We start from the raw sequence: 27,183 nt of genomic DNA on the forward strand, positions 1-27,183 counted from the left end.
AATGGTAGTTATATATTTACATGTAATATTTCTTGTATCCATGAGGGGGATGGGATATTCTTTAGGTCAGCGGGGGTGTCCGGCCTTGTTGATGATTCCATAAACTGAAGGGGAAATGTCAACTCTTTCATCATCATTGTGAAGTGTAGTCTAGTATTCAGACAGTGTCCAAACTGAATGAGGTTTGTGGAGCTAGTAATACAGTATTACATACAATAAAAAAAAAAAAAAAAGATGTCAACGTCACTGGTGGGCTTGCACTTGTTCAAGCTAGAGCAGGAAGTACTTCCTCTGTTCGTCTGTCCGTCTGGAGCGAAAATTGTTCTCAGGGAGAGGGCGTTCTCACGGTTCTGTTTAAGGGATCACAGCCAAGTGGGGCGTCTTCTGACTCTGTTAGAATATAATAGCAACATACATAAACAACCGAGCATGAAAACGTCACCTCTTCTTTGGGTTTGTGGCGAAAGGAGGTGAGAAGAAATGCAAATATCGCTCAGAAATACTAGAGAAAAAGGAGTAAAGCCGAGCAACTTCCCAATGCAAGGGATAACCGCCGGTGCCAATCAAGGGGTTCAAGTTCTCGTGAGGGGTGGTGGGTGGACTCATACCAGCGTAAAAAAAAATGGAACTGTTGAAAAGGAGTTTCACGCAGTGACTGTCATTACATGCTGATAGACTTATTGGCTTGGTAAAACAAAAAAAAAAAAAACAATGATCACGCCACCCAACTGGGGTCAAAAGTGGAGCCACGTTGTGACTCTCAATAAACCCACCAGTGACATTGTTAAGGCCACAATGAAGGATCATTGCATTTGCAGGCTTTTTGCCGACTACCGATGATTCATGTGTGACTACTACTACGAATTTGTAAAGGAGCCATTGGGAACGGTTTCATTTGTTTCAACCACAATACATAATGTATGTTTAAAAAAAAAAAAAAAAACAAGAAAAAACAATGTGCCTGACTTCACTGCCGGTGATCCACAACTGCATTTCAGCCTGTTTACATGTGAATGTCATGTCTGTAAGGATGTGAGGTTTTGCTTGTACAGGAAACAGGGAGAGCAGCTTCCTGTTATGGAGATGATTGTTTGGTAATCTGACTATCAGGTGTGTGCCGCTCTAGATTTCTGTGGGAAAGTGGAAACGGATTAGGGAAGCACATGATGCAAAAATGGAGAATTGTTTTCCACATACGGATTGTTATATGCTATGATTTTTCCAGACATTTGTGTGTATGGCACAAAAATAAACAACGCATGCATGTTTAAGAGAATAATGTGGTAGTATTCCAAAACATTTCAACAAATTATAACTGTGGATGATATTGCACGATTATTGCTAGCTATTGCATTTAAAGACATGCAGCAATTGGAATTAATAAGACTATAACATGATAACACATGTAACTCGTACTTGTATATCAATGTGTGTTTATAAAAAGTACCAAAGTAAAATGTCATGTTTTCTATACTAAAAAAAAGGTTATAATTTGATATTAATTAATTACATAACTATTACAATCATGTTGTGTCGATGTCAAATGGACTCTTTTTTTTTTAAATTGCTGCGCTTAATAATGTCGTTGTGCTCACAATTCGTGCGCGCGCGCACACGCACGCATGCGCAGACGCGCACGCGCACCCCCAAAGTTAGTGCGTGCGTGAGCACGTGAAGAGAGCAGCGGCGTCTCTTCAATGAAGAAGACGCAGCCAACATATGCTGAGTCCCCCACGCCCCCCACCTAAAACTAAAAACGACATTTGAACTCTTTATTTTCTTCCTCTAGTCGTATTTCACATTGAGTGAAGGTGCTTTTTTGGACAACATGTGGGAGACGTTCACTCCGTCAAAATGAGCACAGGTAAGCTAAAGCTTTAATTAACGTTCTCATAATTATAAATTCATCAACTGCTGTATTAAGTTCTTAAGTATTTCATTGTTTTTTTTTTTTCAAGTAAAACGAGAGCTTCGCAGTATTTAATAACTCATTGGTATCACTTGATTGCTATCTTTGTAACAATATGAATGAACTATTTGTATAGATGCTTGAATTTTCTTTTTAAATGGAAATTATTTGTAAAGCCATGCTTAGTGTTCTCCCCTTAGAGTGGTCAAGTTTCCTAAATGAAACACATTTATCACATTTACATTGCCTCTTTTGTCACTGTCTAATAGAGTCCATGCGATACAGTACAGTGGTCGCCTTCTAAATGCATGAGCAGTTGCTTTAAGAGGCTTTCAATCGCAGGAAGCCACTCAGGGAAATCCCTTCCATTACTGTTCCTCCAAAGGGTGTAGGAACATTTTCAAAATATACCGAAAAGACCGAATATACTCTTTCGAGCTTGACGGTGACATGAAACTTTGATAAGAATTGTAATTAATATGCGCACACGCTTTTACAATTTGACGTTTCAGGGACACCCCTCGAGTGAGCTGTAATCTATTTTAAGGCGCATCATCTTACCGTTTCCTTTTCCTGTTGTTGCTCCAGACTGCAGCAAGCCCTGTGTCGCTCCAAAGCCAACACCTCTTTGTCGAACCCGTGTGACGCTAATGTCCACAGCCAGGGGTCCCAAACCTTCTGTTGCCCCCAAGCCTATCCCGAAGCTCCATTCAAGAGAACCCCTCCTCTTCGGATTCCCAGAGGGCTATATTAATGGGGGTCTCAATGGAGCGGGAGGTCCAAATAAGAAGGCTTCTGAGCAAGACGGAGTCTTGTCACCCAATCGAACCACAAGAGATAAGGAAGAAGAGATGCTTCCGAAGATGGACGAGGAACGGAGACTAACTGACACGACCCTCACAGAGGAAATAGACTCCTTAGACACACTTTGGACCAGCAGCGATCGACTCACCACTGACACGGAGGACGCGGTGGAGATGATCGACACCACTGATGTGACGGAGGACATGGACGAGGACGGGGGCGAGGGACTGGCCGATACGGACGGCCTCTCGATGGGAGATATTTCCGTTAACAGCGTGGATGAGGAAAACGGGCCCGGGATAAAAAAGATATCGCAGAGGCGAGAAGAGTTGGACGACACAACTGAGTCTCTCACAGATGATCTCCTTAGTGAAGCCACCCAACCAGCACCCGCTTCTGATGACGGAACCCCCTGTAAAACCTTTAAGGATGACCACAAAAATGCTGCAAACCTGCTGCTCAGTTCAATTGCTGAAGACCGTGACGTTCATTTTAGTGACCAGAAGCAGATCTGTCATGAAGCTAAGAGGCATATTGTCTTGGAGGACTGTCAAAACCACAAACCCTATTATGTGTCTCCAGAGAATATTATCATGCACGAGATGATCCCAAATCATAATAAAACATTTGGTGTACAACGCAGTCCGCTCTCACCACAGAGGCATTGTGGTCTCTTAGCAGGGAAATACCACATGAGTCAAGCCCCAAGAGGGCCTGTAGGATACCAGAGAAGTAGATCCGTTACAGGTGAAGAGCACAAACTGGATGCCTGGTTGAATCGTATGCATTGCCAGCCCAATTCGCGCCTGCTCTGCAACTCCGATACCTCATTGTCCGCATCTTTCGCGGGAAACCATCTGATATTACCAGGAAAGTCTGAATTCTTCAGGCACGCTGCAGGGGGTGACGTCACCGACACAGACATAAGTGACGAGTACCTTTACGAGGATCTGGGAGATGATAGCTCCGAGGGTGAAAATGTTTTCCCTTTGAGCAGGAGCACATCGGGAACGCGCTCTCGCTCCCTGTCGCATCACATGAACAGCAAGGCAGGAGGGCGCCTCGTCCACGGAGCCAGGTTCAGTCAGAAAGGACCCGTGTTGAGCAGCAGCCCCATGTTGAAGGGCTACACCAAACCTCATTATTTGCCCCTGTACCCTCCCTCCTCCACATCCACACCTGTGAGTGGCCACAGAGACACCGAAGGCTCTCCTTGTGGAAGGTTCTCTAGATTCTCACCTCTGTCATCCAGTGGTCTGTCTACACCTGCGTCTGGGGTGGACATCCCGCCGCCTTTTGAGCTGGCCTACATCACCAAGAGACCCATTGCCAAGAGTTCGCCATCACTCCTCATTGACGTCGACTCCCCAGAGAAGAACAGAAAGAAGAAATCGTCTATCAAGCGTTTCCTGATGCTGAAGTTTAGGCGGAAAGTGGAGAGCAAGTCCACCAACCCGTCTTCATCTGAGTCCTCAACAGAGTCCAGCCACTTGACAACTAGCAGACTCCTAGAACCAGACAGACACAGTAATGCTAGTTCTCCGCGTCTCCTCCATCGCTCTGTTTGCCAACCTCGAGCATCACCCGAGGCATCACCCGCCTTCCTATTCTACCCCAACGCCTCAAGAACAAGAAGCTCTGTGGCCTTCCTCAATCGCAGCGTGGTGCGGGTGGAGTCCTTCGAGGAGCGGTCCCGTGTGCCTTTCTCGCCCCTGCCCCTCACCAAGCCTCGCTCCATCTCCTTCCCCAATGCAGATACTTCCGACTATGAAAATGTTCCCGCTGTTAACGCGGACTATGAGAACATTCAGGTACCGCAGTGGAGGCCCGTGCGACCGCGGCCTTTGGCTGACTTCTTTGAGCGTCCCACGCGGGTCCCGTCATCTGCCAATGAGACGGATGGTTATGTGGACATGAGTAGCCTCCCTGGTTTTGACGTCAAGACCAAGTCTTCTGCACAGGAAGCAGAGAGGTGAGTTATACGGGTTCTTTTTAGCGTGAACATGATCCTTTTATAAAACTTTCAATACATTTTACCCATAGGAGCTAATGGAAATGTCAGAACTAGTCAACTAGTGGTGAGAAGAGTGATTTCCAATCTTAATGAAGCAAAGACACATTTTACAAGTGGAAAATTTCACGGCACACCAACAAACAAAAATGTCACAGTCGATACACAGATATTACTGCAATTTAATAGAAGAGCGTTTACTGCATTGGTTCTGTCTGTCCCTATGTCTCACTGGGATGAACAGAGCAACAAAGATACATTATTTCTTGTAAATGAATAATCTTTTGAGGATTTAAGTAAAATGTGATAATTTCCCAGAGCACACCTGAAAATCATGACACAACAATGTGGCACACCACACTGGGTTATTACATCAGTTGCACAGCTATGAGGTGCTGCGTATACGCTCTCCAGCACAAAGTGTATACGTTGAGTTTGCAATAATTAATAATCACTGCAGTGGTTAGTTTTAGAGTTGAAAAATTACACAGGCGAGTTTATCATCCATTTATCCATTTTCTGAACTTCTTATCCTCACAAGGGAACCAATCCCAGCTATCACAGGGCAGAGGGCGGAGAACACCCTGAACTGGTTGCCATCCAATCACAGGGCACATAGAGACAACAGTCACACTCACAATCACACCTAAGGGCAATTTAGAGTTGTCAATTAATGGGCGAGTTTATCAACTCACCAAAAATAAGCAAAAATCCAACCTTGTGTTTTTCTGCTAAAATCTAACATCATCATTTCAGTGGCTGGTGTGGGCTTGTGTGCTCGGATGTAAAATTAGCTGGGCGTAACTTGATAATGAAAAGAGTTCATGGTAACATACCTCGTGTAATTCTGTTTTTTGTTTACTTGAACAGTAAACTCCACTCTGGAGTGGTAATACATTGCTTTGAAGCCTCCTTTTTTCAACTATTAATCTATAGTATCTTCCCAACATCTGCTTGTTGCGGTGTGAGTTCAGTTTTCCGCCAACATATCATCACCACATAACACTGAATCGGCCGAGCACCTAAAAACTTGTACTATATATTCAGGACTCTCGTAAATCGAGGAACCACTATACTTTTTTGTATAATGTAGTTCGTGACGGCTCTTAAAAAGTTCTGTGCTCCAGTTTAGCTATTAAAAAAGAGCCTAAAAGCACATTCTTAGCAGCTGCTATAGAAACTTTCAATGGCGATAACACACTCTGCCATGAACCTCAGGCAAGAGGAGAATGAATAGTTTGTCTCTCCTTAAAGGTTTTTATGGCGGCGTATTTTGCTCTGTGTCCCCATTTAGGAAGTGACAGAGTCATATAAATAAATATAGAAGGTGTCCACATGCTGTTCGAGCTTTGCGGAACTTCGGGTACCTCTTTCCAAGATTGATCTGGGGGTCATCAATGGGCCGTGACGCTGTAACGATGCTCACATATGTTGTTCATATGTCGCTCATTTGCATCGCAGTGGGGTTGAAATCCACTGATGGGTGGCGTGATTGCAATTGCATCACCGCTGCAATGTAAAGAGGCATTTTATTTGCGTACGGCGGATAGTCCTTGTGGAGTTGCAGCCAGTCAGCACATACATCCGAGGCTCCCCGTAGAGGAGGCCCGACAGACTCGGGTTCTTGAGTGCAGTTGTCGCTCCAGGCCTTGCCGGGCCCACTTTATTGGTCACAGTAAAGCTGCAATGTTTCAACTATTCACACTCGCTTCGAAAGCTCAGTGTGTTTATTGTGGTGATTTTTCAGGATGAGGGATCGCAAAGGACTTGGGTGGCTCATAAAGAGAGCGAGATCAGTACAAGGGTTATGGCGAAATTGTAGCAAAATTCTGGCATTACAGTAATGTATCTACGATGTTGTGTAGTTTGCTGAAGTGTACAACTTCACTACTGTTTATAATCGTGTGGCGAGCTCATTTAGCCTATACAGCAGGGGTCGGGAACCTATGGGTCGTGAGCCATACCTGGCTCTTTTTGGAGTTGCGTATGGCTCAGGGAGCCCTCATAACGACATGTGATTTCTGTCACGCAGAGGAGGTTTGTCCTAGTGGGGTTGCCGTAGTTTGGTGTGGGAGGCAACGCAAATGACGCAGAGACAGTTTGGCCTAGTGGTGTTGTCGTAGTATTTGCGTGGTAGTCGATGTCCACAGGTGCAAAAGGGTCCAGCGCTGATCGTGTTGGAACAACTAATTATGGAAACGCTTTTAACAAGGGTTGCTCAACGAAAAGAAATATGAGGAGTACCAAAGATGATGGATGACTAGAAATACTTGTGGTCGACAATACAGAGCAATGGAGAGTGTGGTAAAGAAGTGAAGAAATGGCTCAAAGCAGGTTGGAACAGCTGGCGAAAGGTGTCTGGTGTGTTATGTGACAGAAGAGTCTCTGCTAGGATGAAGGGCAAAGTTTTATAAAACAGTGGTGAGGCCGGCCATGATGTACGAAGTAGAGACGGTGGCTCTGAAGAAACAACAGGAAGCAGAACTGGAGGTAGCAGATCTGACGATGTTGAGGTTCTCGCCCGGAGTGAGCAGGTTGGATAGGATTAGAAATGAGCTCATTCGAGGGACAGCCAAAGCTGGATGTTTTGGAGACAAGGTTAGAGAGAGCAAACTTTGATGGTTTGGACATGTGCAAAGGTGAGAGAGTGAGTATGTTGGTAGGAGGGTGATGAGGATGGAGCTGCCAGACAAAAGAGCGAGAGGAAGACCAAAGAAAAGGTGGATGGATGTGGTGAGGGAAGACATGAGGGCAATTAGTGTTAGAGAAGAAGATGCACGAGATAGGCTTTGATGGAAAAAGATGACATGCTGCGGCGACCCATCACGGGACAAGCCGAAAGGAAAAGAAGAAGAAGACCAAAGTTTTCAACAAGAACGGACAGCCTTTGTGGAGATGGAGGGTTCTCCTGTGTGTTTAGATTCACAGATGGGGAGTATGCTAAAGCATTCGTACTCAATGTTGCCAATAAACATTTTGTCAACTTCTCATAAAGACAAGATAATCAAACGAATAAAAGACGTGCCTTTGTCGGCAAGAACCGTTCACCGTCGTACCATCAAATTGAATTACGTTCACGATGAACGGATGGAAGTCTCAACGCCTGCGTGAAGCTTAATCTGACGATGTATGAACTCCGAACCCATCAGCAAAACCATGCAGCACGAGCTGTCGCATTAATGATAAGAAGTACTTTTGTCATCATTGGTGAGCAGCAGCGTAACAATGTTATGTAAAATAATTCAGAGACGCATTGTACTCTAAAAGTGTTGGTCTTACATAAATGCGCAAATACACTTGTACTTAGTTTTTAAAATACTGTATGGCTCCTTTGAAGTTACATTTTAAAATATTTGCCCTTCAGTCGAAAAGGTTCCCGACCCCTGCTGTACAGGAAAAAAAAACATTGCAGTTATACAAAGTCAAAAAACATTAAATGACCTCTACGACAGAATCAATAAAAATAAAGACTTAAACTCTACAAAGGGAGCAATTGGTTTCAGTGGGTATACCTAATGTTATGGGTTCTTTTCAAGCCTAATTTTGGTGATGTTTATGAATCAACCAAATGAAACAATCGGAATGCTTTTATTCCGGAATTATCCATTTAATCCACCTAAACGAAGTCTGGTCATAATATTATGAGGAAATAACTCAGTATTACACAATAATGGTCATTTTTTAATGGACCAAATTCATAGTATTACAAGAAAGACTCAAATATATATCATAATAGTCCTTTTTGTTTTACAAAGTCACAGTTTTCAAGTCATACCAATTTCTTGAATCTTGTCAAGATAGAATAAACATGTATGTTTGTGTCTGAGACTTTATTCTTGTAGCTTCACACATTTTTACATTGCAGATCCTGAAAAAGCAATATAAAAACCTACATTTTTTTTTGCTTTCATGCATAATTTAAATGTCTCAAAGGATAAATCAATATTTTCTGAAAAGAATTTTACATTAGATGACGTTGCTTCAACTCAATACACATGACGTCACATGTACAAGGCAACCTATTGCATCTAATTAGAACGTGATAAACAACCATGATTGGCGAATCGTAACTCAAAACAATTTGACTCATATTAATATTTTTGCCATCAAACACAGGCTGCACACGCAATCCACCTATGACTGCAAACCAAGTACGCTATGCATGACTCTGTCTCTGCAGCGCCTACACAGAAGCTTACAAAGTGTGTGCAATAGCTGCCGGTCCACAAAGTCAAGCGATCGAGGCTGTCAACGGACACTCAGCAGCCGATGATGATGCCGGACGCACCTCGGACGAGGAAGACGCGGGTGCCCAGAGCAACTATGACAGACAGGTACATACAGGGCAAAGAACAAAAACAGTCTTTTATTTACGCTTAAGCTAAACAAATACATAAAAAGAGTCTGTTCTACTTAAAATGTAGTAAAATAATAATATTATATATTATTAATTAATAATTGTAAAATTAATTATTATTACCATTGTATTATTATATTACATATAATATAATATTATTATATTATAATAATATAAAGGTATGTATATATATATATATATATACTATATAATATAATATTAGAATGTTATTATATAATAATATAATGTAATATTAGAACATTATTGTTAATATTATATATTAAAATATTTATGATGAATTGTAATAGCCGTCAGATGCATGCCAGATGGCAGTGTCTCAGTAGAGGTCGGCACAATTGCATTGGTGTCCGAGTCATGTCACCTTTGGGTGATGACTCGTTGCTGGGCAAGCAAGCCCAACAAACTTTTTCTCAGCAACTCGGGACAAAGTGACCCCCCCTGCCCCCACCCCACCAATTCCCTCCCTGCACCATACACCCGAGAACAGAAGTGACAAAGACAGTCCAAGTGATTCACACACTCGGGGAATCGTTTCAAAACACCACACCATCTGCTACGTAGACATGCTTGGTCACAAATGCGAGAATCCACTGCCTTTTTTCTTTGGTTGCAACTTCCTTTTTTTATGGTAAATTTGATTTTGATGCTTAAATAAGAAAACAATTACATTTCCTTGGCAAAAAAGATTTGAAATTTAGGATCACCAAACTGCTTGGTATACCTGGTGGAGATTTTCTGTTCAATTTCAGGCTTATGTAGGTCTTTCACATGTTTTGATGTGTCAAGTTTTAATAGACCTCGTGCACCTATGTCACCGAAATCACGTGACTGGCCATATTGCCGGACAAACAAAGCATTGTTCAATGCTAAATCCGTTGAGAGGAAAAGAAAATATGTCTTATAGTACGACGCCCAGAGTTTTGTCCGATACCGTTAAATATTTAGAAGGTGACAATAAATGAAGGTACGTGGAAAAAGGAAAGAAACTTGGCATAGGGGACTCAGATTTAATGCCAAAGTCGATGTTTTTGCTGATAAGAAATTGGACTGTTAATTCGCTTCTGCTTGTCTTGGACAACTGGATATACATATGTATCCGCTGAGTAAGTCGTTGAGATTTACACGGAAGAGTTTGAAAGCGTAGAAAAGTCTGGACGCATACAAATTCTTAGTTGCTGAATCTGTTATCAATGGGGAGACGGCTCGTGAACGCGGAAGAGTACTCAGCTACATGTTAATGTTTGGCAAAATCCATCAATCTTTTAAGATAGTATTCAATACAAATACCAATATTTAAATAAATGACCCTTGGTTTTACAAAAACTCGCATTCATTAACTATGATTGGGAAAAAAAGTTTAGGACAGGGAGTCGTCTCCTCCATACACGGAAGCGTGTTGCGGCCTCACGCACACAAACACCTCTTTTTTTTTTTTTAAATACGCAATGTTCTCAAATGAGTCAACTTTCCATTATACATACTAATTGGTAATTTGAGATTAAGAATAATTCCTACCTGAAATGAAGTGATCGCTCCACTGGCCGGTTGGCCACCATTAGCGCAGAGGTCTTTAATTGCAGAAATCTATCAATCTTTTCTGGTCTTTTCAGCTGCTACGCTATAGAATGATCTCTTTGAATATCTGTCTCGTCTGTTGTGACAACCAACAGCACAACAGGTCTCGGGTATTGTAAACATTCTCCTCCAGTTCAATCTCTCCCACGTTGTCGAGCAGCTCTGTTTGACCGGCAATATGGAGCAGTGAAAATGGTGACGTCACTTGCACGAGCTCTTTTAGACACGTCCACCCAAGTTTGTGTTTGCTCGGTAGAACTGGTTCTGGGGGAAACATTTTTGTAATTTCACAACGGGTACTACTGACTGAGTTTAGGACAAGACCTATGAAATGCATAAAATATTTTCAACAGGATTGCGATCCAAAGCCCATCACTAAAAAGCAGTTATTATTATACTTTTTATGTCCAATGGTGGACCATGTTATGTTAGATGGGAGCCAAAGTGTACATTTCATACTTTTATGCTGGTTTTGTAACAATGAAATGTTACAATCCACATGCAAACCTTTCCAGATTGACGGTCGATCCCGGGCTTTTTACATCGCAATGGATCTTGTGGATACCGAGAGAATGTAAGTTACCTCAATAGTATTCACACTCAGTCGTGTTCATGCTCAAATATTTCTGTATTTTCTGTTCACAGACACGTAAAAGCACTCAAGTTTCTCCAGGAAGTAAGTGATTGATAGATTCATTTGTTTCACTTTTCTTAATTCTAGACAATTTTTTTTCTGGCTCTACTCACCTCAAAAATGTCCTTCTGCTTGGAAAGGAAAAGTTCCTACGTAGGAACATAAAATACAAACACACTGTTTCTTTTTATTTTTTAATTTGTTGTCGATTAGGAACACTAGAAAAGACTCGTTGCCAATGTGAGCTGCATTTTTTTTTCAAGGAGGGCTTAACGACTGTGGTTTTTTCTCTTCCTTTTAATTCTGCTAGTTAGCTTAATGACCCAGACCACCTCAATTGCTGCAGACAAAGGAAGTGAAAATACATAAAAGAAAATTTCTTAATGAAGCGGTTGTACATTTCTAAAAATAACCCCCCCCCCCCCCCGCCTGTGCCACAGGACTTTCGCGAAGCAGTGGGGTCTGCCGTTGGGGATGACGGAGAGCCTGTTTTGGATGAAAAAAGACTTTGTGAGATCCTCAATGAGCTGCCTGATGTTTACCTCCTACATCGAAAAATCCTCACCGAGCTGGAAAATCGAACACGGCAGTGGTGAGACGTGTGACTGTTCAAATTACATTCCCACATTTTATGTCACGTCTCAGTTGAATTTCCACATCTTCTATTGCACATCCTAAAATTGCTCAGATAACAATTTTTTTTAGGCTCCAGATCTTAACATGTACGCTCCACTCTTCCTCTGTTTGCCACTGCAGGGATGAGAGCCAGAGGATCGCGGACATCTTCCTCTCCAGGAAGGTCGACTTCTTGCTCTTTACCACCTACATTGGACACTACGACCGAAGTATGAATCTACTGGAGGAGAGCTGTCGAAACTCAGCTGCCTTTGCGGCCATCGTCCACCAGTTTGAGGTCAGTGCGTGCCCGACACATAACAAAGGAATACTTCAGTTTAGCGTGCTTCAAACTTTGTTGGGATCAGTGTGGGGGAAGCACTTTTCCGCCTAATTCCAGCATGACTTGGATGAGATTGTCTGCAAAGTCTCAATCCCATCAAACACCTTTAGTGTGAACTAGAACATAGATTGTAAACATTTGGGGTGAATGGACATGGGTCTAATGGTGATGGCCCCATCTCCTGATACTTTTTCATATATAATAAATGTTGAGGCGGCACCGTGGATCGGCTGGAAAGCGCCGGCCTCACAGTTATGAGGTCCCAGGTTCAGTCCCGGACCCGGCTGTGTGGAGTTTGCATGTTCTCCTTGTGCCTGTGTGGGTTTTCTCTGGGCATTCCGCTTTCCTCCCACGTTCCAGAAACATGCAACATTAATTGGACACTCTTAATTGCCCCTAGGTGTGATTGTGAGTGCGACTGTTTGTCTCTATGTGCCCTGCGATGGGCTGGCAACCAGATCAGGGTGGACCCTGCCTCCTGCCTGTTGACAGCTGAGATAGGCTGCAGCACTCCCCGTGACCCTTGTGAGGATAAGCGGTTAGAAAATGGATGGATGGATGGATGAATGTCGACATTTTACATCATATATTACTTTCTAAGAACTATGATTTCCACCTGAGGTGCAGTGGCACACTAGTGTGGTCATCAGAGATGCTGCTGGGAAATTATCACATTTTGCTTTATTTGTTAGAAAAGGATTATTAATCAAGTATTGCTTTAGTCATATATTTATTTCAGTGACGTGAACTGACATGTAGAACAATTAAATATTCTTCCATTAGATGACAGAAGGTACATGTTGCCATTCCTAGAATAGAATGTCGTTGCTGCTTTCCTGGAATTAAATCAATAAACGAGACCAAGATTCCACACTGAATATGTACATTTGTAAGTAAAATGTGAATAAAATATTTCCATCACTCACTACTTTTTGGGGATATTTTTGTTTGATGGTGTGCGGTGAGATTTTCCTCATTTAAAATGGGTGACTTTGATGAATAAATGTAGGCAAAGCTTAGAGGTGGGTTGCAGATATTTGTTCTTAAGAGCCACATTAAAAAATAAATGTGTCTGTAAAGTTGTTTACTTTAATTATTGAATAATAAGTCATTATTAATTTTTTTGTGATTTTTAACTGGATTAAACTTTATGTTCATGTTATCTTGATTTAATCATCAATTGATAATAAAAACACAACTGCGTTCAATGTATATGCAAAATTGTCGATTTTAGCAATTATCTACATTACAGTGCATGACTTTACCCATTATTTAATGAGTTGCATAAATGAAAATAAACATTTTAAAAATACATTTTAATGGATTAACTTTAGGGAAAGAAATGGCAAAATTAATGCAACAACTATTACAAGATTCGAAGACACCACGGTGGAGCAGCTGGAAAGCGTTGGGCTCACAGTTCTGAGGTCCCGGGTTCAATCCCAGACGCGCCTCTGTGGAGTTTGCATGTTCTCCCCGTGCCTGTGTGGGTTTTCTCCGGGCACTCAGGTTTCCTCCCACATCCCAAAAAAAAAACATGCAACATTAGTTGGACACTCTAAATTGCCTGTAGGTGTGATTGTGACTGCGGCTGTTTGTCTCAATGTGCCCTGCGATTGGCTGGCAACGAGTTCAGGATGTACCCTGCTTCATGCCCGTTGACAACTGGGATAGACTCCAGCACGGCCCGCGACCATTGTGAGGATAAGTGGCTAAGAAAATGGATGGATGGATTGATTACAGGATTCTTCATCTTTTCAATTAACTGGTTTTAAGAACGGATCGGGCTGTTTGTGGCCCCTAGGCCATACTTTGCCCACCCTTTTTGTACCACCTACATATTAATACAAAGGTCATCCTTCTTCGGTACACAAAAAAAAAAAAAAAAAATCAAATTGAATTTTCCCTGTCACCTCAAAGGGCAGCCCGAACTGGGCTTTTTTTTCCCATTAGTTCAGTAACAGCTTGCTTTTAATGCAGTTGACATTTGGACATACAGTACACGTGCATACTGACTTTCCTGTGTTGTAAAGGTCTTAACCGTGAAGAATGATGTGTCACTCCCTTCTGCACACGCCCTCTATCCTTATTCAGTTGGAAATGATGCAGTCCTCAAGAAAAAAAAAATGCAACATGTAGCAATGTATATCTTGTATTATTTTTGTGCGGGTTTGGTTAATTGAAGACCTTTGAAGTGGTCCTTGTGCTTGTTTAATTCTACCATGGCTCTGAGCTGGAGCTAGCGAGTCGTCGTGAAATCTATCTGAAATGTTTTTGTTTGTTGGCTGAATATTTGTTTTGTACATTCAGCAAACAGTCTCAAAGAGTTTTTGATCTCTGCAGTTTATGTAGTATTCTGGAGTAACCGTAGCAACTACAGAGAGGATGTTTTGTGTCCACAGCAGCGGAGTCCATCTGGCCAAACGGTTTCTGTCCAGCAACAACTCCTGCAGGTGATAGTGCGTGTGGCTCAGTACCGCATGATCCTTACAGGTACAGTACTACACTTATTAAGAGAAACTTTTCTTTTTCTGTCTATGTGTAAACATATTTGTCACTCTTGCTTTCAGATTACTTGAACAACCTCTCCCCTGACTCGCAAGAATACGAGGACACCCAAGGTACAATAAAGATGCCGAACAAATCTAGTATGGACACAAGCTGTTGCTCTCCAGGGAGTCTCACTCGCCCGTGTTTGTTTGTTTGTGTCCGTAACTTTATGGGGAATTTATTTCATTTGGCATGGAGAGGTGGCCTTGAGAGAGCCAATTTAGATGACTTTACTAGAAAGAAGGTGAGCCAACTGTGGTCCTTTTTACTCAGACTGGAAATCATCAGAGTGGCAGCAAACAAGTAAACAAGGCGCTTCGTGCATAAAAGAACCTGTGATGAAGAGGCGTGCAATTGCTTGGTTACTGTGGCTGTAGTTTTCCAGTTGTGCATTGCAATGAGTACTCGTTCTAATATTTTGCTTATTTTGGTGGTGTAATTCTTCATCACAGTAGTAATTCTTCACCCCAATAAGGAGTTTGTAATGTGTTCATAATGCCAAGTTGGCTCATTTGAGAACAATGCGTGAAAAACAAAGAAACAAAACAAAAAAAAACATCAGGGAGTTGTCTCCAACGTACATGGAAGCATGTTGGAGCCACACGTTAAACTTCGGTAAACCTCTCCCCGACAGACTTTTTTTTTTTTTTTTAAATGCATTGTTCTCAAATGAATCTAATGCATATTTAAAAAAAGAAAATAAACCGTCGGTCACACAGAGGTTTACATAGGTTAACATGTGGCCGCAACACGCTTCCGTGTACGGGGGCTGAAGCCTATCTCAGCGGTTTATTTTCTTTTTTTAAATACACATTGGATTCATTTGCAAACAATGCATATTTAAAAAAAAAAAAAAAGTTTTTCACAGAGAAATTTACTGAAGTTTAACGTGTGGCCGCAACACGCTTCGTGTACGGAGGAGCCGACTTTGTCTTATTTTTTTTAACGCGTTGTTCTCAAATGAGACAACTTGTAATAAATACTTCTTGGGAAACACTACGGAGGAGCCGACTCACTTGTCCTCTTTTTTTTTCCAATCATAGTAAATGAATGCAAGTTTGTGTGAAACCAGGGGTCATTTATTTAAATATTGGTATTTGTATTGAATACTAGCTGAAAAGATCGCTGGATTTCGGCAAAGGTTAACGTGTAGCCGAACACACTTCCGCGTTCACGAGCTGTCTCTCAGTTGAGAACAGGTCCAGCAAACGAAGTATTTGTGCGCATCCAGATTTTTCTACTCTTTCAAACTCTTCCATGTAAATCTTGACAACTTACTCAACAGATCCTTGTGTAGATCCAGTTGTCCAAGACAAGGGGAAGCAGGTTAACATTCCAATTTCTTATGGGCGAAAACATCGACTTCGGTATTAAATATGCGTCCTCTATGCCAAGTGTCTCTCATTTTTCCACGTACCTTCGTTTATTATCACCTTCTAAATGTTTAACAGTATCGGACAAAACTCTGGGCGTCGTGCTATAACACGTATTTTCGTGTCATCTCCAACCGACTTAGCATTGAGCAATGCTTTGTTTGCCCGGCAATATGGCCAGTCACGTGACTTCGATGACGTAGGTGCACGAGCTCTATAGAATACTACACATAAGAATGAGGCATGTGCTTTCTAACCGCAACCTCCCTATTAGACAATCAAAAGTTAACCTTTAGCGTTACTCCCTAGTGGCTTCCATGTTTCATGCAGGCATAAGATGTATGGTAATGGTCCGATTCTTTTTTTTTTTTTTTGCCTCTCCTTTTTGCTGTTCTTCATTCAGCTGCTGTTGTGATAGTGGCAGACATTGCAGACCAGGCAAATGACAGTTTAAGACATGGGGTGAGTGTCAAGTCATAAATATAAAAATTTTTTTCAAACTGATTTGACTGAATGCTGGTTACAAATTATGTTCTCATTTTGACAAATCTGGATTTGGCCTTGGTCGTTAATGTAGGTTAATGTATTCATGTATGGTATTTTCCCCACTATAAGGCGCACCTATAAGCGTTTTCTTTTCTCAAAAGCCGATGGTGCACCTTATAATCCAGTGCACCTTATATATGGATCAATATTGAGCCATTAGTGCAGCTCCATCTAATGGATGCATAACTTAACCCCAGCCTCTACTGTAGCATCTATTCTGTGCGCCTTATAATGCGGTGTGCCTTATGTATGATTTTTTTTAATAGGCCATTTTTTGAAGGTGCACCTTACCATGCGGTGGTCCTAATAGTGCGGAAAATACGGTCAGCCTTTTTTCTCAATGTGATCTTCGCAAGAGACGTGTTACTTTTAAGTGACTGATTAATTGATTAAATTTGTGGCATTTATTGTGGCTGGCTCATTTGCATCCTGGCAAATGATCAAAATGGAGAATAGTACCAAAAAAAGACAACATGGCTGTTTCAGTGCAGGAGTCCTAAAAAAATGGAGCACAAGAAAGTGATTTATTTCCTAAACGAAGAATGTGAGTGTCTTCACGGATGAGCAAGCAGACTGGGCAGGACGCTGAGCACGTTACCACCAACGTTATTCTACTGTTGGGACACGACACAGGCGCAGCCCCTTTCTCTGCTTGACTCTCCCGTGAGCTGGTCTTTTGTTCTGATTCACGGGAGGCGAGCCAAAAAAAGACTCACATTTGGAAAATCACAGCGAGAAAAAAAACCCAACGTGCTCTTGTATTTAGTTCTTGGACGTGACACAAGATCTCACCTCCAACAAGAGCAGCAAGGGAGCAGGCCAAAGGAAGTTGAAAGAAAGCAATATAAACCTGAAAGTAAAAATAAAATGGTGATTTACGTCAGTACAATAGATGGACCCCTGCATCTGAAGTCATCAGTTCTGAGAGAGAAGTTGTTTTGTACTCCACTGATAATCTGTCAAAGTATAACAGGCTGATATGAGTTTACAGTACGCGACAGGTGCAGAAAATGTAATTTTTTTTTTAAATAGTTTATGTCAACAAATGAAACTTCTACACTATATACATTCACTACATACAAAGTCAAATTGAACATTTTTTTTGTATACATTTGATGATTATAACTAACAGCTAATGAAAAGCCCATGTGATTTTGAATATAGAAATTACGCATTTACTCATGTTTTTTCATGAATATATAATGGAGGACATTTTTAAATGAAACAATTGAAATGAATTAACTTTCCTGCAACAGTGAAAATGTATTGAGATCCACCTGTGTATACACATCTAGACAGAATCTACTGTATACCCCTGATCAATAGCACCCTCCTACATTTTTCACAGTAAAATTAAGGAAAATGCCCTTTAAAAGAATCTTTTTTTTCCCAAAAGGCTAATATTACATCGTCCATTTCCGTAATCACCGTCAAGTAAATTTTAAAATAAGAAACTCGTCCTCAACGTAGATGACAAATTCAAACGTGAAGGTTATTTGTGTTGCAATCTCATTTTTTAAGATTACTACTTATTACTATACCTTACTCCTTACTTATACCTTCCTTTATTACTTATTACTATGCTTTATTATCTTTAGTTGATGCTGCACCACTATTAAATGTCCCACCATCCATCAAATTTTGAGACAGTAAATGGCAAATTTACATCCTTGGTGAAGGTAATGGTACAACGTCCATATTTGTCTTTGTCTAATTTTCTATTTGTGTTTGTTAGGAGAACTTGCTGCGTCTGGTCAACATCGAGTACAGTGTTCACGGCCAGCGGGATCTGCTGCAACCTGGTCGGGTATGGTCCGCCCCCCTTTTGGCCTTTGGGAACAACCCTTTTGCCCTGAGTTGAAACAATTTTAATAACAGTAATTACTAAGTGACAAATATTTGTGCGTGTCCCTTTCGGTGTGTTTCTTTGTGCCAGGTGTTTGTGAAGGAGGGCACCATGATGAAGGTCAGCAGGAGGAGCCGACAGCCTCGTCATCTGTTTTTGGTGAATGTCATCTTGTACTGTTTAGTTTATTACATTGCATTGTTCTGCGGTACCTTGACTTACGGCTGACCCAAATTACGAGTTTTTCACAACATTATTTATCTATTGATTTTGCTTTCACTTGTGAGCATAAATTTAAGATAACAAGCACTTTATTGTGGCAATGAACTCAGTTCAATTCACATCACAACAAGCAGGATTTATTTATTTTTTTTTCTTTTTTATTTTTTTTTTTTTTTTTTTCAAAAAAGAGCTCCTGTGCAAGCTTCAAGCTGTTTGTTCCAACATACCGTTGAGGATTACTAATCAAAGCAAAAAAACAATTACACAATTGAACCACAGCATTTTGTCTTAGGAAAGTTTGCTAGTTAATACTAACGATGCAAAACACAAAGTGGGCTAATAACGGATAACGTGGCATTGGAATATCTCTTTCAATAATGTATAACTGAACACAAATTGTACAGCAACAGATGTAGGCAGACAGTGTAATAATATTCATGTCTGTCTCCATGTGCCCTGCGATTGGCTGGCAACCAGTTGAGGGTGTACCCCGCCTCCTGCTCGTTGACAGCTGGGATGAGCTCCAGCACTCCCGTGACCGTAAAGAAAGCGTGTTCATGTACATGCAAAGACTTAAGTAGCCAGACCTTTTCCCTCTGGCCTACTTTTGTGTAGGGACTGCTCTATTAAGAGAAGCGTTTCCTGACAGGATGTTTCTGGATGCTGACTTCCTGAGACATTTGATTACTTACTTACATCACAGGTCAGTGCAAAACTAGATGGTTACGGAGTCCAAAATTACCACTACCTGTAGAATGTTAATCTTGTCTTCTGATGTATTCATTAGTGCACTAGTCACTCTTTAAGGTGAAGACAAAGCAAAGCAAAGAACTATGGTCAAATTTCCATCTGTTCAGATTTCGGACAAATCATACCAACATTTAGATTTATTACTTTTCCTTTTTCCACATTGTTTTTAATTTGTTGTCAGGAGTCCAAAACACTTAATAGAATGCTCATTAAAGTTTGTTGTGTCCGTCTTCCACCCTGCTGGTATTTCCACCTTGACGGTGATCAAGTTTTATCAGCTCTTATTATTAACAGCATCATAAAACATGCCTGCCGCAGCTCGAGTTTCGCGACACTAAAACTCACACTGACGTGATATTATACAGAGGTTAACGGCGACGTGTATACATTTTTATATGTATCAAAAGATCAAAATGATGTGTGGCGGGTGATTAAAGTGTGCGCTAAAGTTGGAAAATAGGGCTTAAAGTGCACACCCTAACCAAGACAGAAGGTACAAAGTCACAAAGTAAACAGAACCAATACAAGAGCTTACACTCCCACCTAATGGAGAATCTTTTTTTTTTTTTTTTTTTTTACCCCTTGCAGTTTATGAAATATACAGTAGTTTAACATTTTTGTGACATTTGCTGTTCTGCATTTTTTTTTCTGCTGCCAACTTATTAATTTTTCTGTGTTTGTGTTTATAGATGAACGATATCTTACTTTACACTTACCCACAACAGGATGGAAAATACAGACTGAAGAATACACTTTCACTCACTGGGTTGAAGGTAAAAAAAAATGCTGTATGTGTTTTACATATATTTTTCAAATTTATCATTACATGACCTCGTCACTTGTGACTAGGGTTGACAATTTTTTCAAAAATTGTACTTTGTGAATAAGCCGAGCATTATCAAAGTTTGTCCACGCTTTGTATTTCAAAGAATGTGAATGAACTTTAAAAAAAAAAAGTTTGGTGAACAGAAACATATTTCAGGAAAATTAATTTAGAAAAAAAACATTATTCTTTTGATATTTCTATGTATTTTGTATTCACATTGTTTTTGTTCTTTAATGAAACAAGGAAGAATATAAGAAATCCCCATGAAAAGTTAAAATATTTCCAGAAAAGCTTTTCTCTTTTTTTGGTTGCAAATTTTACTTTACGATGATTATTTCCCAATCCCATTGTGTGCTTATCTGTTTTTTCCATTGATTGACATCCTGGGTGGCTTGCCCAGGTTACTAAACCCATTCTAGAAAATGTCCAGCATGCGCTGCGAATGGAGGGCCCTGAAATCTCCATCACCTTGTCTGCAAGGTGGGTGATAAATGATCATCGGATGATCATTGGCGGCAATAAATAACCGTTTGTGTTGTTTTGAATTCTTCATACAGTGAGGTTTTGTGTATTATTTGACAGCTCCTTCGTTGAAAGGGAGGACTGGTTTTATACTTTAAGTCGAGCTGTGAGTGAACACACCCGAGGGTCTGCTCTGTTCAATAACTGCTCGGGGGAGGTAAAAAAAATAATTACTTCTTCACGATGTCACAATCCTTTACTTAACCATATATTGGGATGAGCATGCAAAAATTTGTGTTTGTGTGTGTACAGGCCAGAGATCGTCTGCGTGTCACCTTAGGAGAAAAGCCCCCCACACTTGTTCCAGTGTCCCAAGCGATGATGTGCATGAACTGCACGTCGGACTTCAGCCTGACTCTCCGTAGACATCACTGCCTCAGCTGTGGGAGGGTGAGTGGCAGTGCACATCATAAGCGTAACAATAACAGTAACGGTGCATCTAATATGTCTGTGTTTGTTGTCCTGGCACAGATTGTTTGCAGGAGCTGCTCCAAGAACAGATATCCACTCAAGTACATGAAGGAACGCATGGCCAAAGTGTGCGACCACTGCTACAACGAGCTCAAGAAGAAAGGTGTGACATAACACACTTTTACAATCAGGATCACTACAGCGCCTTCTTCTCACCGGTGACTTGAGGCTAAAGGTGCCATTACTCTTATGAACACTAGAGGGCGCTGTAGAAATACATAACGCTGGTAGTGTCCGCTTCATCTCATTAATTAGTGAGCTCCAATGAAAAGGTTGTGTCAAAAATGTTGCCTTTACAAATAATAATAGATTTTTGTGGTTAATGGATTCATTAATATTCATTTCTGTGGTTTTTGTAGCGGAGTTGACATTGTACTGAGAGCGTTTAGGGAGACTTTCCATCCATCCATTTCTTAGCTGCTTATCCTCACGAGGGTCGCGGGGAGTGCTGGAGTCTATCCCAGCTGACAACGGGGAGGAGGATCCTGAAACACCCTGAAATGGTTGCCAGCCAATCGCAGGGCACATAGAGACAAACAGCTGCACTCACAATCACGCCTAGGGTCAAATTAGAGCGTCTAATTAATCTTGCATGTTTTTGGGATGTGGGAGGAAACCGGAGTGCCCAGAGAAAACCCACGCAGGCACGGGGAGAACATGCAAAGTCCACACTGGCGGGTCCGGGATCGAACTCGGGACCTCAGAACTGTGACGCCAGCGCTTTCCAGCTGATCCACTGTGCCACTCTAATTAAGACATTATGTATTGATTATGTAATTATTGTTCATTGTTAGCATGTGCTGGTGTCTCCAATATTTGGCCGGTGAAAGCATATGGCAATTTGTGCATCCAATGTTCAGTATGCACACAAAAAATATATGTAATTGTAATATTACCAAAAGCGCAGCACGTTGCTCAAGATGAAGAAAATGGATGGATGGATGGATGGATGGATGGATGGATGGATGGATGGATGGATTACCAAAAGCATTTAAGTACTGCGCTTTGCTAATACTATGATTTTAAATTTGATTTTAAGTTACTTGGATAAATTATTGGTGATATTGTGTACATGCCGTTTTGCCTGCATGTTTGACATTCATGGCTCAACTTGTTAGATGTAAACTAGATAAAACATTTTTTTTTTCAAAATGGGATTTGCATTAACCTTAAAAGCATTCCAGAATAGCACAATCATGAAATAAAAGAGCAAAAATGAAGAAAATGAGACCTTCCTTGTTAGTCTCATGTCACATTTCCCCCAAATTCCCCACATTGCTCAATTTCTGAGCACAACTGTACTCCCATTCATTCTGTAACGGAGTGATTCATCGATTTCGCTTTGACATGCAGTTATTTAAAAAGTTCTTTCTACTCAGCAGGAGAAGACCCGTGCACCGTCACGGCGAAGAGCAGCCCCCGTGTGAGCCGCCCCACCCGGCCTCTCTCTTCCGTGTTCCAAAGCATCCACCCTCCAAACATTCTGAGGCATCGCAAAGGCATGCTCACCTTCGACCAGGTGCACATCGCCCACAAGTATTTCCATTGTTGTCTCAGCGCAAGAGGCACAGGCACAGTAAGAGTAACCAGAATGACAGCTATGCTGAAACTCCTTTCGCAGATGACCGTGTCCGATGAGGGCTCCATCAGCGGCAGTCTGCATCGCAGCAAGAAGAGCAAGAGGAACTGGAAGAGACTGTGGTTCCTCCTAAAAGACAAGGTGCTTTACACCTACAGGGGCCAAGAGGTGAGGGGACACATGCACTCCCCTTATACAGTGAAGAAAATAAATATTTGAAAACACTGCGATATTGCAAGTTCTCCCACTTAGAAATTGTGGAGGGGTCTGAAATTTGCATCGTAGGTGCATGTCCACTGTAAGAGAGATAATCTAAAAAGAAACATACAGAAATCACAATGTATGATTTTTTTTTACGATTTATTTGTGTGATACAGCTGCAAATAAGTATATCAACACCCAAGAAAACCAATGCTAACATTTGGTACGGTAGCCTTTGTTTGCAATTACAGAGGTCAAACGTTTCCTGGAGTTGTCCACCAAGTTTGCACACGCTGCAGGAGGGATTTTGGCCCACTCCTCCACACAGATCTTCTCTAGATCAAACAGGTTTCTGGGCTGTCGCTGAGAAACACAGAGTTTCAGCTTCCTCCAAAGATTTTCTATTGGGTTTAGGTCTGGAGACTAGCTAGGCCACCCCAGAACCTTGATGTGCTTCTTACAGAGCAACTCCTTGGTTTTCCTGGCTGTGTGCTTCGGGTCATTGTCATGTTGAAAGACTCAGCAACGACGTATCTTCAATGCGCCGACTGAGGGAAAGAGGTTGTTCCCCAAAATCTCCGAATACATGTCCGCGGTCATCCTCTCCTTAATACAGTGCAGTCGTCCTGTCCCATGTGCAGAAAACCACCCCCAAAGCATGATGCTACCACCCCCATGCTTCACAGTAGGGATGGTGTTCTTGGGATGGAACTCATCATTTGTCTTCCTCCAAACACGGTTAGTGGAATTATGACCAAAGCGTTCCATTTTGGTCTCATCTGACCACAAAACCTTCTCCCATGACTCCTCTGTATCATTCAAATGTTCATTGACAAACTTAAGAAGAGCCTTGACATGTGCTGGTATAAGCAGGGGAACCTTCCGCGCCGTGCATGGTTTCAAACCATGACGTCTTAGTGTATTGCCAACAGTCACCTTGGAAACGGTGGTCCCAGCTCTTTTCAGGTCATTGACCAAGTCCGGTCATCTAGTCCTGGTCTGATTTCTCACATTTCTAAGGATAATTGAGAACCCACAGGGTAATACCTTGCATGGGGCTCCACTCCGATTGAGCTTGACCGTCATGTTTAGCTTCTTCCATTTTCTCATGATTGCTCCAGTAGTGGACCTTTTTTCACCGAGCTGCTTGGCAATTTCTTCGTAGCCCTTTCCAGCCGTGTGGAGTTGTACAATTTTGTCTCTGGTGTCTTTGGATAGCTCTTTGGTCTTGGCCATGTTACAAGTTTGAGTCTTACTGATTGTATGGGGTGGACAGGTGTCTTTATGCAGCTCACAACCTCACACAGGTGCATCTGATTCAGGATGACACATGGAGTGGAGGTGGATGTTTAAAGGCGGACTAACAGGTCTTTCAGAGTCAGAATTCTAGCTGTTAGACAGGTGTTCAAATATTTATTTGCAGCTGTATCCCACAAATAAATTGTTAAAAAAATCATACATTGTGATTTCTGGATTTTTCTTTGTAATTATCTCTGTCACAGTGGACATGCACCTACGAGGAAAATTTCCGACCCCTCCGTGATTTCTAAGTGGGAGAATTTGCAATGTAGCAGGGTGTTCAAATACTTATTTTCTTCACTGTACCTGAATAGAATATTCCCAAATGCATTTAATGAAATATGCACAGTTATGTACATTGTGGTGTCGCGTTCGCAGGAGAAGGTGGCCTCCGAGAGTTTGCCTTTGTTGGGATTCACGGTGAAGCTACCGGACAACCGCCAGGGAGATGACGACGCCTCCAATGTGTTTCAACTTTATCACAAAAACACTTTGTACTACACGTTTAAAGCAGAGGACAACTACACAGCCCAGAGGTGAGAAACATTCGCAGTTGTCTGCTTCAAATGATGAATATGGCCTGAAGCCTTTTGGGACGGAGTGGGTTTTGTAAGACGTTTTTCCTCATGTAAAACCTGCTCCTCGCACAGGTGGGTCAATGCCATGGAAGAAGCCACCGTTTTATAGGAGCAGAACATGCCGTAGAACAACAACAAACTGTGAGGCCAAAAAGGGGAAAGAAAACTTGATTATGTCTGCAAACTGGAACTTCCCCGTGCCAAATACTGGAGGAAAGTTTTGAAAAAGACAGACACCATGTCCTTTGCGATCTGGGTGACACGTTTGCTTTCCGTGGCAACCTTGCAGCAGGTGTGATGCTGTGCACCACATGATGCGGCGGCCCAAATACCTGCCACCCGATCGGCACACTGACTCCCGGGCTGTGGCGTGGTGGGGTATTGTCACTCTTTAACTGAGTTGAGGTAAAACACTGAAGAATGCACAGCGCGACTATGAGACGGTTTCAGAAAATGTAGCCTTCCTCTTGGTGTTTATATACTTTTTGACTTTTAACATTGCCTGGTTTCATTGACATAAGATGAAGCATCTCAAGTATTGTCTTGCACTGTAAGATTTGATGTACTTTGTTGCACTGCTGGAAAAAGGACTACATCGGAGAAAGCTATACTTTCATAAAAGAAGCCATACTCCTCATCCACTTTGATGTGGAACATTATCATTGTACTGTACACGCGAGTTCACTGTTTCTTCATCTTTCTCCAGCCAAGGCAAATACAGTATAAGCCTCTCGGCACACCACCTGACAAATATCACAAAAACAACATATACTGAAAACATGATGATCTCACAAATTGACCGACTGTCAAATGTGAACCTGTTTAATTGAACACAAAGCATTTATTTATTCTGCCTGTCAGTATACATCGCTGGCATAGATAAATGGAGAAAAACACAATAACTGTAGTAAATAAATTGTCATTCTGAGACCTATTAAGTGAAAATTGAGAATTTCCCACACTATTTGGTTTCGAATCAATGGTCTAGTTTAGTCAATAGTGAATATAAATGACTGCCAGTAATTACAGATCGGGATAACCAGCATTTGTACTTTGTACTGTTTGTTGAAATATCGAGTCCATTTTGAAAACATTACAATAAAGCAAAGAAGAGCATAACAATGGGAACCATCTGCACCCTTTTGATTTCTGTTGGTCTTAATATTGACATTCCGCCGGCTGCTATTGACTTAGTGACATAAGACAAACACTATATGTATGGACATTGTGGAAACGTCTGCTGGATGTGCTTTCAGAAGCCCTTGCAGACGTCAACAGGGTCCGGCACGGCCAGCGAAAAGGCCGTGTCTGCTCCGCTTCTTGGCTCCCCCTGGGACTCGCTGACCCAGAATATCGTCGAAGCGGGATTACTTCTTTCTGTGGCGCCTGAAAAGTTGCAGACGGCCTCGTCCTACATAGAGGACGGATCGTTCATCACTCTGCTCTCCATTTCGAAACCCCATTCTGTTGCTTTTTAAGTCGGGTATCTCACGCCGGTTTTGTTTCACCTTGATGCCCCAGTAAAAGTTCTCTCACTGGACACTTAATTAGGGACATGCATGGTAGGTTAATTGAAGACCTTAAATTGTCCAAAGGTATGAATGTGAGTCTGAATGTTTGTTTACATCTGCCTTGCGATTTGTTTGCAATCAGTTAAAGGTGTGTCCCGCCTCCTGCCCGCATTTAGCTGGAATAGACTCTGATGTGCACGCAACCCTCGTGAGGATAAGCGGTGTAGAAAATGGAATGGGATGGAAAACCCCACTGGCAATGATTAGAAGGGTGAGTTTCCACTGTCAGGACAATACAGTAGGTTGTTAAATGTAATTTTTTTTCCCTTGGGGTATTTTAGTGTAGTCTCCATTATGACACGTGTGTAATATGAGTGTTAAGAAATGTATCTTGCACTTTCTGAACTTCTTAGTAATGAGTTTAGTTTTGTTAACAATAAAGCAGAGATGGTGCTAAGGTGTCAGGATGCATATGCTGCAACCTTAAAGTGAAACTACTTCACAAGCACTTACAGCCCACATATAACTACTTCTTCTTCTCTTTCTTCAACTAAAAGTAAACCTTCCCGGTTTGGTCACAACTAGTTGCGAAAATCCAGTATGAAATTATATCTTAGTTGGCTCTCATGTCACATTTCAC

At 41.6% G+C, this 27,183-nt stretch overlaps 1 protein-coding gene across 5 annotated transcripts; it reads left to right on the forward strand.

The window, feature by feature from the left end:
* The first annotated feature begins 1,653 nt into the window (after window positions 1–1,653).
* LOC133507928 (FYVE, RhoGEF and PH domain-containing protein 5-like) lies at window positions 1,654–26,987 on the forward strand. Of its 5 annotated transcripts, XR_009796941.1 has the most exons (23): window positions 1,654–1,864; window positions 2,498–4,685; window positions 8,905–9,058; window positions 11,193–11,251; window positions 11,323–11,353; window positions 11,752–11,903; window positions 12,068–12,224; window positions 14,672–14,762; window positions 14,840–14,890; window positions 16,596–16,654; window positions 18,474–18,545; window positions 18,675–18,743; window positions 20,246–20,329; window positions 20,783–20,862; window positions 20,965–21,061; window positions 21,157–21,294; window positions 21,376–21,478; window positions 22,758–22,894; window positions 22,997–23,122; window positions 24,833–24,990; window positions 25,105–25,437; window positions 26,289–26,594; window positions 26,686–26,987. XR_009796941.1 is itself a non-coding variant. In XM_061833517.1 (21 exons), the coding sequence occupies exons 1-21, from the start codon at window positions 1,855–1,857 to the stop codon at window positions 25,139–25,141; spliced, it is 4,026 nt and encodes a 1,341-aa protein (XP_061689501.1). In that variant the 5' UTR covers window positions 1,654–1,854; the 3' UTR covers window positions 25,142–26,238. The 5 variants fall into 5 exon arrangements, 3 of the variants coding, with proteins under 3 accessions (XP_061689501.1, XP_061689500.1, XP_061689502.1); XR_009796940.1 differs by having other exon boundaries at window positions 26,289–26,987; XM_061833517.1 differs by lacking the exons at window positions 26,289–26,594; window positions 26,686–26,987 and having other exon boundaries at window positions 22,997–23,095; window positions 25,105–26,238.
* Window positions 26,988–27,183: the final 196 nt, after the last annotated feature.

This window comes from Syngnathoides biaculeatus, chromosome 10 (assembly GCF_019802595.1).
Source record: "Syngnathoides biaculeatus isolate LvHL_M chromosome 10, ASM1980259v1, whole genome shotgun sequence".
Taxonomy (NCBI): Eukaryota; Metazoa; Chordata; class Actinopteri; order Syngnathiformes; family Syngnathidae; genus Syngnathoides; species Syngnathoides biaculeatus.